This window comes from Bubalus bubalis, chromosome 1, assembly GCF_019923935.1.
Source record: "Bubalus bubalis isolate 160015118507 breed Murrah chromosome 1, NDDB_SH_1, whole genome shotgun sequence".
Lineage (NCBI taxonomy): Eukaryota > Metazoa > Chordata > Mammalia > Artiodactyla > Bovidae > Bubalus > Bubalus bubalis.
Window position 1 is genome coordinate 162249371 of NC_059157.1, and position 14926 is coordinate 162264296.

The following is a 14926-nucleotide window of genomic DNA, read 5'->3' on the forward strand; positions in this document are numbered from 1 at the left end:
TACGTGTGAATAAATCCTCGTAGTGATCCACTAATGCATTTAAAGTTATTATCCCCATTTTTCAAGGTTAGAAAGTAAGGCAGAGAGGTGAAATGGATTGGTCCAAGGTCACTGCCAGTATCTAGATATGATGGACACACCCTAAGGTGACCTCCCCACCCCCAAAAGTCACAATTCTGTATGATACCCTTCCTTTGAGTGTCAGCGGGACTTGTGACTTGCTTCTTATCAACATAATATGGGATATAGAGGGATATTACATAATGATAAAATGGTTAATTCTCCAAGAACACATAATAATTCTTAATATGTATGTGCCTAACAACAGACCATGAAACTTCAAGAGGCAAAAACTGATAGAGCTGCAAGGAGAAATAGATGAATCCACTATCATAGCTGGGGACTTCAATACCCCCTCCCAGAAATGGACAGATCCAATAGGTGGAAAATCAGCTAGGACATAGTTTAATCCAACCATGCCATCAATCAACTGGATATAATTGACATATAAAATACTGCATCCAACCAGAAGCAGAATATATGTTCTCGAGCTCACATGGAATGTTCACCAAGATAGACCACATTCTGGGCTATAAAACACACCTAATATACTATAAGTGGAGAAGGCAATGGCAACCCACTCCAGTACTCTTGCCTGGAAAATCCCATGGAGGGAGGAGCCTGGTGGGCTGCAGTCCATGGGATCGCGGAGAGTCGGACACGACTGAGCGACTTCACTTTCACTTTTCACTTTTATGCATTGGAGAAGGAAATGGCAACCCACTCCAGTGTTCTTGCCTCGAGAATGCCAGGGACGAGGGAGCCTGGTGGGCTGCCGTCTATGGGGTCTCACAGAGTCGGACACGACTGAAGTGACTTAGCAGCAGCTGCAACATACTCTAAGACATTAGGTTGGTGCCAACATTCTATTAGGTATTAGATAGGCCATGAGATACATTTACCTGGTCCACCAGTTGAACTCTTACAGTTGTTACAAAAGCTAACAGATTTAAAAGAATAAAAAATATACAGTGTTTACTCAGACTACAATGGAATAAAATGAGAAATCTATAAAAGATAACCGGGAAATCCCCAAATATGTGGAGATTAAACATACTTCTACATAGGACATGGGTCAAAGAAGAAATCTCAAGATAACTAGATAAAAATAAAACAACTTATCAAAATTTGTGGAATGTAGCAAAAGCAATGTTTAGAGGGAAATTTATAGCATTGAATGAAAATGAAACTTATAGCATATATTAGTAAAAAAAGATCTAAAATCAATCATCTGAATTTCCACTTTAGGAAACTAGAAAAAGAAGAGTAAATTCAATCCAAAGCAAGATAAAGAAAACAAATAATGTATAAAACTAGAGCAGATATCAATAAAATTAAGAACAGGAACTCAATGGAGAAAATCTATGAAACCAAAAGCTGGTTCTTTGAAAAGATCAGTAAAATCAATGAAGCCTCTAGCCAGGCTAAGATAAAAAAGAGAGAGGATGCAAATAATTAGTAGCAGAAATTAAGGGGGGACATCACTGCAAATCTCATGGACATTAAAAGGGTAATAAAGGAATACTATAAACAACTCTATGCTCACAAATTTTATAACCTAAAATAATAAAACTGACTAGTTCCTTGAAAGACACAATCTGCCAAAACTCACACAAGAAAGAGACCACATGAAAAAGCCAACAAACCATGGCAATGGTGGTAGGATATCACTCTCATAATTGTGTTACCTTATATGGCAAAGGTGAAGGAAATTTGCAGATGTAATTAAAGTCCCTAATCAGTTTGACTTTCAGTTAATCAAAAGGGAGAGTACTCTGGGTGGGCCTGGTCTAATCAAGTTAGTTTTATTATAAGAGAGCTTAGGCTTTCCCCAAGATCAGAAACTTGAAGCAGCAGAACCTCCCTTTTTCTTTCTGGTCTTGAAGAAATAACTTCTACAGTCACAAGGAAATGAATTCTTCCAACAACTATGTGAGCTGAGAAGAGAAGAGGAGCCTAGATGAGAATACAAGGCCTGGCCAACAGACTTGTGAGACCCTAGGCAGAGGATGCTAAAACAGGTCTAGATTCCTGACCAGGGGAAATGGAGATAATATCCCTGGGTCAGGAAGATTCCCCTGCAGAAGGAAAATGGCAACCCACTCCAGCATTCCTGCCTGCAAAATCCCAGGGACAGAGGAGCCTGGTAGGCTACAGTCTGTGGGGTCGCAAAGAGTTGAAGACAAGTGACGCATGCATAGAGGAGGAGCAAAAATTCCCACCCACTCTGACTCCAGAACATGTGCTTTAAATACTGGTTCTCAGATTCTTTCTGACACCAACTGGGAGACTTTTTTCCCCCAAACAAACGAATTCTCTATTTCTCCAACACCACCTAGGTGTTCTACAGTTGAAATACCAAGGTTTTTATGAATTCTTTGGACAAAGACCAAATATATTTCCTATCATACCGCACTGGTCTTTAAGACCTTTCAGAGCAGGAGTATGATCCAACACGAGTGTCTAAGTGACCAACCAAAGACCACATGCCCACTGATGGAGGGACCAATGCCCCAGTCTTCATGCTTGAGCACTTCTGACTTCTCATTGTATCCCTAGCCTGTGCTACCACCCGTAAAATGCATAAAGGTAGGAAAAAGTAAAACTTTTAAAGGAGAATTTTTAATATATAAGAGACAAGAAAACATTGGTAAAAGGTTAAGAATTTTCACATAAGTCATATTCATTATGATTCTGTGAGGTAAGTCAAAGGAGACTGAGAAGGTGAAGCTCATAGAAATGAAGTAACTTCTCCAAGGTTAAGGTCACGAGGGAGGCTCTGGCATTTGACCTTGGGCCTGACACTCTCTTTCTCTTCCTTAGCACACCACCAAGGAACAAAAGGGGGGAAATATCAGCTATCTTCTAGTTTCCAGGCCTTAAGGAAGGACTTAATCAAGAAATTTCTATCTCCACAGAAAGAAAAACTAAAGAAAATGAAAGATTAAAGCGCAAAGGATTTAACTTAATCCAAAGGAAGAGCTTTCCATGGGTAAGGTTAATTAAAACACTTAACAAGATTTTATTTAAGAAAAAACACCAAAAGGCTCTCAAATTCTCGTTCCAGATTTCTATATATAAAGCCTCCTATGAAAACAGCAAGAAGAAAAGTTGGGGATCATTTTGCAAGCTGGTCAAAACACTTGCAAGCACAAGGTTTTTCAGATTTGACCGTAAGGATGAACTGAGTAACACTATAAAGATCAATCATAGTTTTCATAGAAACTATAGCAAATAGTAATAACATTAGGTGTTCATATGTTAATTTCCAAGTTTGGAATAAAAAGTAGTTTTTCTCATGAAATCATTGGAATTATTTTTTTTTAATTATCAACAAAGAAAGGAAATGGATTCAGGCACAAATTTCTGTACTTACATAGTGTATTTCCTTTATAGTCAAATGATTTCAGGCCCTCCACCATCCTCCCTAACCCCCTGACTCACTGCAGGGTTGCAAAACTTCCCTCCTCTCCCACAACCCTGCTTTCTACTTTCCTTTTGCTGCTACGCATCCGCTGCTGTGTGAGACCTTGTATTCAGGCGGGAAGCTCTGATACACCACAGGCAGTCTAGGGAGATTTAGGTGATTTCACATGCCATGTGGTGGGAACAAAGGTATTAAAAAGTGAGGGGGACAACCCTAAATTCTACATATTTCTATACCCCTCTCCCACCTTATCTCTCCAGATCTGGCTCAAGATCCCCCAATTCTATCTTTTCTTTTCACTCTACTTCTTACACCCAGGCTCCTGCTCTAAGTTCTTTGACAAAATGCCCAAGAGAGACTGCCTTCCTCTGAATATAGCTAAATCACATTCTTAACTCCTGATGTCATCTACAGACCAGTCTTTTCTATTCTAGAACCTTTATCAACATCTAACTGCAAAGAAAGATAAGAGAAGTGAAGACAGCACTTTCTTGATTGAAAACAATGGGATAACAAATTCCAATTTAGGAATACAAGGAACAAGAGGGACTGGGCAAGGGATGCTCACAAACAATGGTAAAACTTGGCATTATGTAGCAAAAGTCTTTAATAACCAAATCATTTGGTTCAGGCACTCTACTTTTAAGGATTAAACTAAACAAGATAAATAAGACCTGTGTAAGTTAAGTGATATCGGAGAAGGCAATGGCAGCCCACTCCAGTACTTTTGCCTGGAAAATCCCATGGATGAGGAGCCTGGTAGGCTGCAGTCCATGAGGTCGCTAAAAGTCAGACATGACTGAGCGACTTCCCTTTCACTTTTCACTTTCATGCATTGGAGAAGGAAATGGCAACCCACTCCAGTGTTCTTGCCTGGAGAATCCCAGGGATGGGGGATCCTGGTGGGCTGCCGCCTATGGGGTCGCACAGAATCGGATGCGACTGAAGCAACTTAGCAGCAGCAGCAGCAGCAAGTAAGTGATATACCATTTTCATAGATATGCAACTATTCCCATTTTACAGATGAATAAACTGGCCGCAAAGAGGTTAAATAACTAGTCCAAGGCCATACAGCTAGCAAGAGGTGAAAACATGATTCAAAACAATTGGGGCCCAGAGGCCATGCTCTTTACCACTCTGCTCTCCTACCTGTCCCCTGCATTCCCATAGTTCCAAGCCACCATTAAAACTATAAAGGAGGAAATGAAAAAGAATTTCTTTATGCCTCTTATGTTTACAACAAAAATACTTAACCCAAAGGAAGTTTATGAGACGTCTGAATATTAAATGGTTAAACAATCACTAAAAGTTAGTTTAAGAAAGCTGGAGGTAGAGCATCCTCAGGCAAAAGTGGTTGATGTGGTATCTTGCTGCATTTCCATATACAATCAGTCCCCTCAGCTCTGATCCTCATTCTAGTCGTAATAAATCCACATAGCCTCTTTGCTTTGACCTGTTAGTCTTCCCAAGATTTTACAAACGTTATAATCAGAAATGTCATAGAGAAAGTGACCTCCTGCTTAAGAGGTTCAATTTCAAACAGAAAAGATAGGAATCCTTTTCTGATAACCAGTATTTGTTTTTGATTAAAAAAAAAAACAACCCACTGTATTTCTCAGCATTCTCCAGAGAAACAGAACCAACAGGATATAAGAATCTCTCTCTTTCAGTATATATACACATATATATCGGCCAGGGCTTCCCTGGTGGCTCAGACAGTAAAGAATCTGCCTACAATGTGGGAGACCCAAGTTCTGTCCCTGAGTCGGGAAGATCCCCTGGAAAGGAAATAGCAACCCACTCCAGTATTCTTACCTGGAGCATTCCATGAACAGAAGAGCCTGGAGGGCTACAGTCCATGGGGTTGCAAAGAGTTGGACATAACTGAGTGACTAACACTTTCATGTATATTGGCTGCACGAATGTGGGGACTGACAAGTTTAAAATATACTGGGCAGGCTGGCAGACTGGGGGTCCAGGAAGAGGCTGACACTGCAGGTTCAAGTCTGAAGGCTGTTTACAGGCTGACTTCCCTTTCTTCTGTTGAGGATCTTTGTCTTTTCTCTTAAGGTCTTCAACTGATAGGAAAAGGCCTACCCACGTTATGAAAGGTAATCTCCTTTACTCAAAATCTACCGTTTAAATGTTCAGTTCAGTTCAGTAGCCCAGTGATATCCAAGTCTTTGCGACCCCATGGACTGCAGCATTCCAGGCTTCCCTGTCCATCACCAACTCCCAGAGCTTGCTCAAACTCATGTCCATTGAGTAGGTGATGCCATCCAACCATCTCATCCTCTGTCATCCCCTTCTCCTCCTGTCTTCAATCTTTCCCAGCATCAGGGTCTTTTCAAATGAGTCAGTTCTTCACATCAGGTGACCAAAGTATTGGAGTTTCAGCTTCAGCATCAGTCCTTCCAGTGAATATTCAGGACTGATTTCCTTTAGGATGGACTGGTTGGATCTCCTTGCAGTCCAGGGGACTCTCAAGAGTCTTCTCCAACACCACAGTTCAAAAGCATCAGTTCTTTGGCACTCAGCTTTCTTTATAGTGCAACTCTCACATCCATACATGACTACTGGAAAAACCGTAACTTTGACTAGATGGACTTTGTTGGCAAAGTAATGTCTCTACTTTTTAATATGCTGTCTAGGTTGGTCATAACTTTTCTTCCAAAGAGCAAGCGTCTTTTAATTTCATGCCTGCAGTCACCATCTGCAGTGATTTTGGAGCCCAGAAAAATAAAGTCTCTCACTGTTTCCATTGTTTCTCAATCTATTTGCCATGAAGTGACGGGACCATATGCCATGATCTTAGTTTTTTAAATGTTGAGTTTTAAGGTACCTTTTTCATTCTCTTCTTTCTTTTTCATCAAGAGGCTCTTCAGTTCCTCTTTGCTTTCTGCCATAAGGGTGGTGTCATTTGCATATCTGAGGTTATTGATATTTCTCCCAATAATCTTGATTCCAGTTTGTGCTTCATCCAGCCTGGCATTTTGCATGATGTACATTGCATATAAGTTAAATAAGCATGGTGACAACATACAGCCTTTACATACTCCTTTCCCAATTTGGAAACAGTACATTGTTCTAATCTGGTTCTAACTGTTGCTTCTTGACCTGCATACAGATTTATCAGGAGGCAGGTAAGGTGGTCTGGTATTTCCATCTCCTGAAGAATTTTCCACAGTTTGTTGTGATCCACACAGTCAAAGGCTTTGGTGTAGTCAATAAAGCTGGGTACCATAGCCTAACAAGTTAGGTACATAAAATTAACCATCACAACCATCAACATTCTTCATTATGCCAGTTATTAAAGCTACAATTCATTCAGCTAATAGGAAGAGACATACTTCTAAATTTATCCCAGAAAGAAATCAAACCAGTCCTTCTTCAAATTGTGTAAGGTTTCTGTGTGCTAAAATGCATATCAAGTTGGCCTTGATATGGCCAGTTTCTTCCTCAGCCTACACTTTACCCAATAGCAGTTGATATTGTTTTTCAATATCATCATGATGGCTTTTAGTCTCTTTGACTACACATTTCCAAGGAGGCAACACAGCATAAGGTGCTATCACATTCCACTAATATGATATCTCTCATCAATTAAATTATCCCAGTTGCTTTGATACAGATAAGTAATTGCAGTCCTTTTGTTTATAAATCTGTGTCTTGGATTAAATATTCATGGTATCCATACAGTGAAGAAACACAGAGAAGTATTCCACCCCTAATGAAAGTTTAATCATGATCTGACAGCAAGGTCTTACAAAAAGCCCAGAGCTGCAACTGTGTGGAGTGATCTCCTCATTGGTCAAAAGGTAGGGACTGCACACACGTCACCTGAGCATCTTTGCCAGCCAACTCATTTCACTGCCAGCCCGCTCTCTCTCCCATTTGAACAACTTCCTTCTTCCAATTCTCTACATTATCTGATAATTATGGAGCCCTCAGAAGAGGCACAAAGCTCCCAAGAGCTGGATTTAGAGGAGATAACTAGAAAGCTTTTATTTCTTGACAAATGGAGGGAAATCTTTAGTTGTAACCGGTAAGATGTTCTCATTTTCTCAATCCTCTAGAACCAGAGGGATTTCTTTTTTTAAATTTTATATATTTATTTTTGGTCTTTTGGGGGTCTTCCTTGCTACACTGGCTACTCTCTTACTGTGGTGCGCAGGCTTCTGATTGCAGTGTCTTCATTTGTTGCAAAGCATGGGCTGTATGGCTCCTGGGCTTCAGAGCAGAGGCTCAACAGTTTTGGCGCACAGCTCCAAGGCATGTGGGATCTTCCTGGATCAGGGATGAAACCCCTGTCTCCTGCATTGGCAGGTGGATTCTTTACCACTGAGCCACCAGGGAAGCTTCCCTAGAACCAGGGGGATTTTATGTGGCTAAACAACCAGCTTTTACGCTTGCTATGTGAGAAGTCTCCATTACAGATTTACATTTAAAATGCTTCAGGTATAACTGTTTTCAGAAAAAGCATCCCAAGCAAAGTGGAGGTTGAGGAGGTTTGAAGGAATAAGGGTTGAATAGAGTGAGTAATTTTCTTGATGTTTTCTCTTTCATTTATAGGTTGGGAACCAATAATACAACTTCTCAGGTAATTACTTTTCTCAAAGCCAGAGTGTTTTCCTCTAGTTGCTTCTTCAAACAATCACATTAACAGCATAATCTCCATTTATTCTGTGCATGTAATGTCACTCGGGCACTTGGCATTTAATGTGTGAAAACACAAAACTGGAAACTCTGTTGGAGATCTTTTCTTGTGCTTTTTTTTTTCTTAGAAATCTCTTCTTACTTTTACGAGCTACTTTGCATCATTAAAAGCACCATATGGTTATTATTTTCAAAAATAAAAATCATATGAGAATCTAGAGTTCCTACACTTGTGCAACAGCACTAGATTCTGACATCCAAGTGCTTCAGTGATCCTGAAGAAAAGTAGTTCTGAAAATAGTTATCATATTGATTCAGCTCCTGAAAAATTGTTTTCCTTCACCATCTTCAAATAAGGAAAAGATGACTGAATTCAGATGTTAAAAGGTATTTTAAAATCTGTTATACAATATAAGATGAAAGATGTTTTCCTCTCCTGTCACCTGAAAAGCTTAGAAGGTAACGGGCTTTGTATTTCAGATATTAATTCAATCACTGAACCAACTCTGCACAAAATATTAAGGTGATTTTCCTGGCACTAATGTATAATACAGTCAAACAACTGAATTATTAATATTTTAACTATAGCACTAAAGCACCTTGCTCCAAGTAACACAAGATCAAAAACCTTATTATTTCTGCTGAAACTCTCTTAGCCAGTCTACATTACAGTCAGAGAGAGAATACTTCTATTTCAGTCCTAGAAGTATTAAATGGAGCTAGCTATCGTTTGGGGGAATAGAATAGTCAAAAGATAAAACAATCTTTGCAAGGAAAAAAATAAATAAATGTTGAGTTAAGCTTTCCGCAAGGTGGGGGAAACCCCCTGCTACAAATGTAAAGATTTTCCATGTAATTTACAAAATGCATCTTATCCCATTAGTAGTCTATGACTGGGATGCTGTGTTTCTGAGATAAAGTATCTTAGCCTCTAGGAATGCAGAAAACAAGGAAGGCAGTTTCCTTCATGTTTTAGCTACCAATTGGTCAGACATGTTTCATGACATTAGGATAGAAGTCTAAACCAAGTGGAAGAAGAACTGATGCTATCTTATATTTAAATGCTATAAGAATCAGTTAAGAAAAGTAAAAATGGATTTTTTTTTCTTAAAGATGGGAGTGGTTTTTTTTAAGGAAGAAAATCATTGCACGCACTTGCTAGGGATCAGGAATCTGAGAGAATTAAAAGACGGTAACCTGATTTTGTTTATTGGCCAGTTAACAATATAATGGGAAATACTTCGTATAGACTAGAAAGATTCACTCATTGTTTATAAAATGTTGTCTCCTCAAAACAAGAGACAGTAACATTTACAACTGTCTATAAACACAACTTCAAGTCAAGGTCTTGATAGCATTAATTATGTTTCCATAGTTACACTTAACCTCATCAAGTCACATAAAACTTGGGAGAACCCCTTTGACACAGACACTGGGGCTTTTCTGCCTCTTTTTTATCTATTTATGATCATTTTCAGACATCTCTAAAAGGGAGATAACATTTTATGAACACTGATATTTCAGGGAGCAAAAGAAAAGAAGGCAAGCAAAGGAAAGGTCATCACCAGCTGTTTGCTTTGTTTTTTGGTGGTGGTGGCATTTTACACAGAATCATGAAGGTGACCTTATATCTGCTGGTGAAACTGAAGATGGGACAGGAAGGCCTCAGCCAAAAGGACAAGGACATTTGCCATCAAGTCGCCTTTGTTCTGTTCCCAAACCCTCTATCATCTCTTCAAAATCGGGCGGCTTTCCTGTCTCCCTAGCAATGGCCACAGTAAGTATAGCTTGTCAATTAAACATGAAACGAAACGTAATCTTCCCCAAACAACAAGTCTGGGGGAATCTAATCGGCTGTCATGTGAGAGTATTATGGAAGATAAGACTACGGACAGTTGTTATTGCTAAAGGAGAATATAATGAAAATGACTTATGCGTGGTATTTTTCAAGGACACTGGTGATGTTACAGTCTTTCCTTCCCAAACTCGGAGTCTCTCTTTATTGACTTCCTCAATTTGACCGCTAAAAGTGAAGGTATGAGGGTGTTAAATTCAAATAATTGACCATATGAGGTAGCATGGGATAGATGATAAAGATGGCAAAGGTGGAAAAATGAGGTAGATGTGGGAGAAAGGACCCCTGTGCCGTGTGGACAGGAGGAAGATGGGGAATATTCCCCGGCTCAGTCCCACAGCAAACACATGATTCCAAGGAGGAAACACTTTCTGGGGTGCCAACTAATAGTAAGATTTGAAGAGAACCTAAAAGTTTGAGAATCCAAGTGGATCTGGAAGCTGCTGTTTTCAGGGACCATTTGCTCCATTCAAACCTTGACCAAGGTGGAGGCGAGGGGCTGAGGCAGAGACCCAGCCACATCTTCTTGTGTGGGCTGGGGGCAATGTCTTGGCAAGTGGCCAAAGGACCAGCTGTCATGGTCAATGAGGCGTGGTTGGGACCTGGGGAAGCAAAACCAAGGATCAAGGAAAGGAAAAAAAGCACCAGTGAGGCCGAGCGATCTTTCCAACAGGATTGTCCTCCAATATCACCCTTTCAATCACAGTGAACATCAGGGATAATTTCTCCACATTCAGCCCATCCCCTCAGACTATATTCTAGAGACATAGGCAGAGGCCTCCCCTTGAGGCCCTAAGAACAAAAGTAGGAAGAGGTACTTTCTTCCTGAGGATATGCTGCCCTGCACCTGGGTATACTCTCAGAACACACCCAAGACCAGTCTGACCATCCGGGAAAAGACCAGCAAGGCTGCAGTCAGGCCACCATGGACAGAAAGTTCCGCAGTCTGTGCCCCATAGGCAGGATCCCCGCTGGGAGTGGGGATGGGGGCTGGACCCCCTTCTGGGGGAACCTCACAGTCTCCACCTGCCTTGTGAGCCCAGAGGCCAGGCTGGCCCTTACTGCAGTATTTCCAACCTCAACATAACCCATAACCGTTCCTCAGGCTCCCAGATGGGACATCATCACACAGAGACTACAGCCCCCATGTTCTTCATCTTCAAGCACATCCTCACAGGCTCCATGGAGCAACTCTCTCCACTGCTGGAGTTGTGGTACAAAAGTGCTGGGAGGCACACATGCTCTGTCTCATCATCACAGATCTTTCTGCCTCAACCCACCTTCCCCCTTATACTCGAATGCCGGATGTCCCAGGCAGACAGGCCGGCAGGGCTCTCAGAGATGCAGTACTTGGCTCATTGGTGGCCCAGCCCCTGGATGGTGCTTTAACTTGTATCTCAGACATCTAGTTTATCACTCTCCTTTTGAATAATCAAGACAGGTAAAGTGTCATCCTGTTAAAGTCTCCAGCCTCCATGGTTATTCTGCCTACAATGTGCTATAAGAACAGTAGTTAGGGCAACTGAAGTCATCCCTCAGTATCCTGGGGGATGGGTTTCAGGCACCCCCTAGAGGAAACCAATGCCCACCACACTCAAGTCCCTTATATAAAATTGCCTAGTACCATCGGTCCCCCAATATCCTCAGAGACAGAGGGCTGAGTGTATCTGTATTTTACTGTACCAGGTCTTTAATGAATGGTCTTTGTTGTTGTTCAATCACTCAGTCATGTCCAGCTCTTTGTGACCCCATGAACTGCAGCACACCAGGCTTCCCTGTCCTTCACCATCTCCCGGACCTTGCTCAAACTCAGGTCCATTGAGTCGGTGATGCCATCCAATCATCTTGTTGTCTGTCGTCCCCTTCTCCTCCTGCCTTCAGTCTTTTGCAGCATCAGGGTCTTTTCCAATGAGTCAGTTCTTCGCATCAGGTGGCCAAAGTATTGGAAATTCAGCATTTGCATTAGTCCTTCCAATGAATATTCAGGGTTGATTTCCTTTAGGATTGACTGATTTGATCTTGCTGTCCAAGGGACTCTCGAGATTCTTCTCCAACATCACAGTTCAAAAGCATAAATTCTTAGGCACTCAGCCTCCTTCTGTATGGATGGTCCAACTCTCACAAGCATACATGACTACTAGAAAAACCATAGCTTTGACTAGATGGACCTTTGTTAGCAAAGTAACATCTCTGCTTTTTTTTTTTTCTGTCTAGGTTTGTCATAGCTTTTCTTCCAAGGAATAAGCATCTTTTATTTTCAATCTTTAATAAACAAGTATTACTGGCCACCAATGAATTTCTATGGAGAAGGTCATTTTAAAATTTACACATATCAGGAAGCAGGAAATAGCCTACCTTTTATACGCAAAACAGAGAAAACTATGATTCTATACTTGTACTGTATTTGCCTGCAAATGCACACAGAATTTTCCAGACGATTTCCTAAAATCGGGACAGTAGTGGCGGGGGGAGGGGTGGAGGGACAAAAGACTCAGGGCAGGGAGAAACCTTCTTAGCATAGCTTTTTGTGCTCTCCGGATTTTGAACCATGTGCATGGACAATCTATTTTTTAAAACACCATTATAGGACTTCTCTGGAGGTCCAGGGGTTAGGACTCTGCGCTTCCAAGGTGGGGCACGTGTGTTCGATCTCTGGTCAGGGAACTGAGATCCCACATGCTGTGTGGCACAGCACACCCACCCCCCACCCAAAAAATCCCCAAAACTGCACTTTTTAAAATGCCTTTATGCATTTTAAAAACAGGGGGGAAAAAAAAGGCAGTCACCGATGTTTCCAAAGTCTTCTAGTTTCTCTTTATACCAGTGAGCCTGGGTCTGAATTCTCCCACTTGTCTACAAACACAGACATGATGCAATTGGAGACCTCCTCAGTGACTTTTCCAAGATAATTCTCTCCCTTTGGAAGAGGCTTGGAGACAAAAGAATCAGACTTGATGGAGTGTTAAGGAAGTCCCAGAAGAAGAGAGAATTGATTTTTCTTCAAAAAAGCTGAATTTGGACGAATTCCAATTATCAGGACAGGATGATAGTGTGTCCTTTAAACAGCAGCAGCATTAATTAAACACACCCTGGGATTTCAAGATGATGAGCCTTGGGACTCTGAATACGCATATCCAGGAGTGAGTGTAGAAGCTGGATCAGACCAGTTCTAAAGGACCTTTCGGCAGTGTAGCCGCCTGGCAAATTTTCAGAGCGATTGGATCCTCATTCTCACATGAGAGCACCTTTTGTCATCATCCTGCTACTCTCGCTGTCCCCCTCCACTTGGAATTGGGATGCATGGGACTTCCTGACATTGGCACACGCTTTTTGCTGGGAATCCGTTGAGAAAGTAAGGGGTGGGCAATGCACACAAGGCCCCTTCGCTGTCTCTAATTCTCCTGTTTCTTGCTTTTTGCTGCCCTATATCCAGTTCCACAGCCTTCTCCCTTCCCCAGCCTCACATCTTACAGTGTGTGTGGTGGTGTGGTGTAATGAATGGCCAGCCAGGCTGCTGACCCAGGTGAGGTCCTCGGAGAAGGAGAGAGTCCTCCTCAGGGTCCATTCCCTCCCGCTATCTCACCGCCTCCCCCCCCTCCCCCCCACCACAGCTGCTGATCTTCCCACCAGCAGCAGTTTCCATCTTCCTCCAGAGCCAACCCTTCTGCAGAACCCAGCCTGGAACACATTCTTCTTGCCTCTTTTATCAGCAGCCAGTAAACAAAACTAGGGGTTTGCCTAGTGGTTATTTGGAATGCCACCCAGCAGGATCATCTAAAAAATGTAATATGCGAGATAAAAATATTCTGGGGGAGACCCAGAAGAATGAAGCTCTAACAGATGATAACAGGCAATGGGTTGGCTTTGAGTTACCAGAGCCTGGTAACTGATAATTAGTCCTAATAATTGGAATTCATCCAAATTCAGCATGTTGTTATTGTTCAGTCGCCCAGTCATGTCAGACACTTTGCGACCCCATGGATCACAGTACACCAGGCCTCCCTGTTCCTCACCATCTCCCAAAGTTTGCCCAAGGTCAGGTCCATTGCATTGGTGATGCCATCCAGCCATCTCATCCTCTGATGCCCTCTTCTTCTACCCTCAATCCTTTCCAGCATCAGGGACTTTTCCAATGTGTCTGTTCACATCAGATGACCAAAATACTGGAGCTTCAGCTTCAGCATCAATCCTTCCAATGAGTATTCAGGGCTGATTTCCCTTAAGATTGACTAGTTTGATCTCTTTTCTGTCCAAGTGACTTTCAAGAGTCTTCTCCAGCACCACAGTTCGAGGGCATCAATTCTTCATTGCTCTGCCTTCTTCACGGTCCAGCTCTCACAACTGTATGTGGCCACTGGGAAGACCATAGCCTTGACTATACAGACCTTTATCGACAGAGGTCTGGCTGACCTTTGTCAGCACAGGTCTAATAGATGGTTTTGAGTAGATGTTTAATTTAATTAATTAATTAATTCACTGCCTCTGGACAATCTCCAAGAGAAGCATCTCAGTACAGGAGAGTGGATATCATCCGTGTGCCCCTTCAGACACTTGTTCTACCCCTTGCCACTCTGCTTACTGCCCTGGAGACTGAGCTGTACTCCCTTCATCAACAGGGCTCCCTTCTCTGACTTCTTGTTGAGTTTGAACAATGGGAGCCCTGGAGGGAGGGATGGGAATTAAGTCAGGTTGAGCAAGCTGGCAGAATCCCTCTCCTTTGAAGGCAGTGCTCCCCCAGGACTCTTTTCTTCCTTTCCCACCTCCAGGTCTAGGAGACATAACAACTTCTCATTCTTGGTAGCTCTGGCACTCTACATTAGCCCTTGTGGTTTCCCCACATGCAGCCATCATCTTTGCAAACAGTCCCTGAATTAAACTTTCCTCAAGTCAATTATCCTGACTTGAGTGCCATCTGTTTCCTGCTGGGA

The 14926-nt window shown here is 42.0% G+C and overlaps 1 protein-coding gene across 1 annotated transcript in view; it reads left to right on the forward strand.

The window, feature by feature from the left end:
• Nucleotides 1–7425: 7425 nt before the first annotated feature.
• MINDY4B (MINDY family member 4B) overlaps nucleotides 7426–14926 on the forward strand; it is a 42715-nt gene continuing 35214 nt past the window's right edge. The window contains exons 1-3 of the mRNA XM_044940613.2: nucleotides 7426–7532; nucleotides 8060–8087; nucleotides 9753–9920. Of these exons, the coding sequence (XP_044796548.1) occupies nucleotides 7426–7532; nucleotides 8060–8087; nucleotides 9753–9920 (303 nt within the window). The remainder of the gene's footprint in view (nucleotides 7533–8059; nucleotides 8088–9752; nucleotides 9921–14926) is intronic.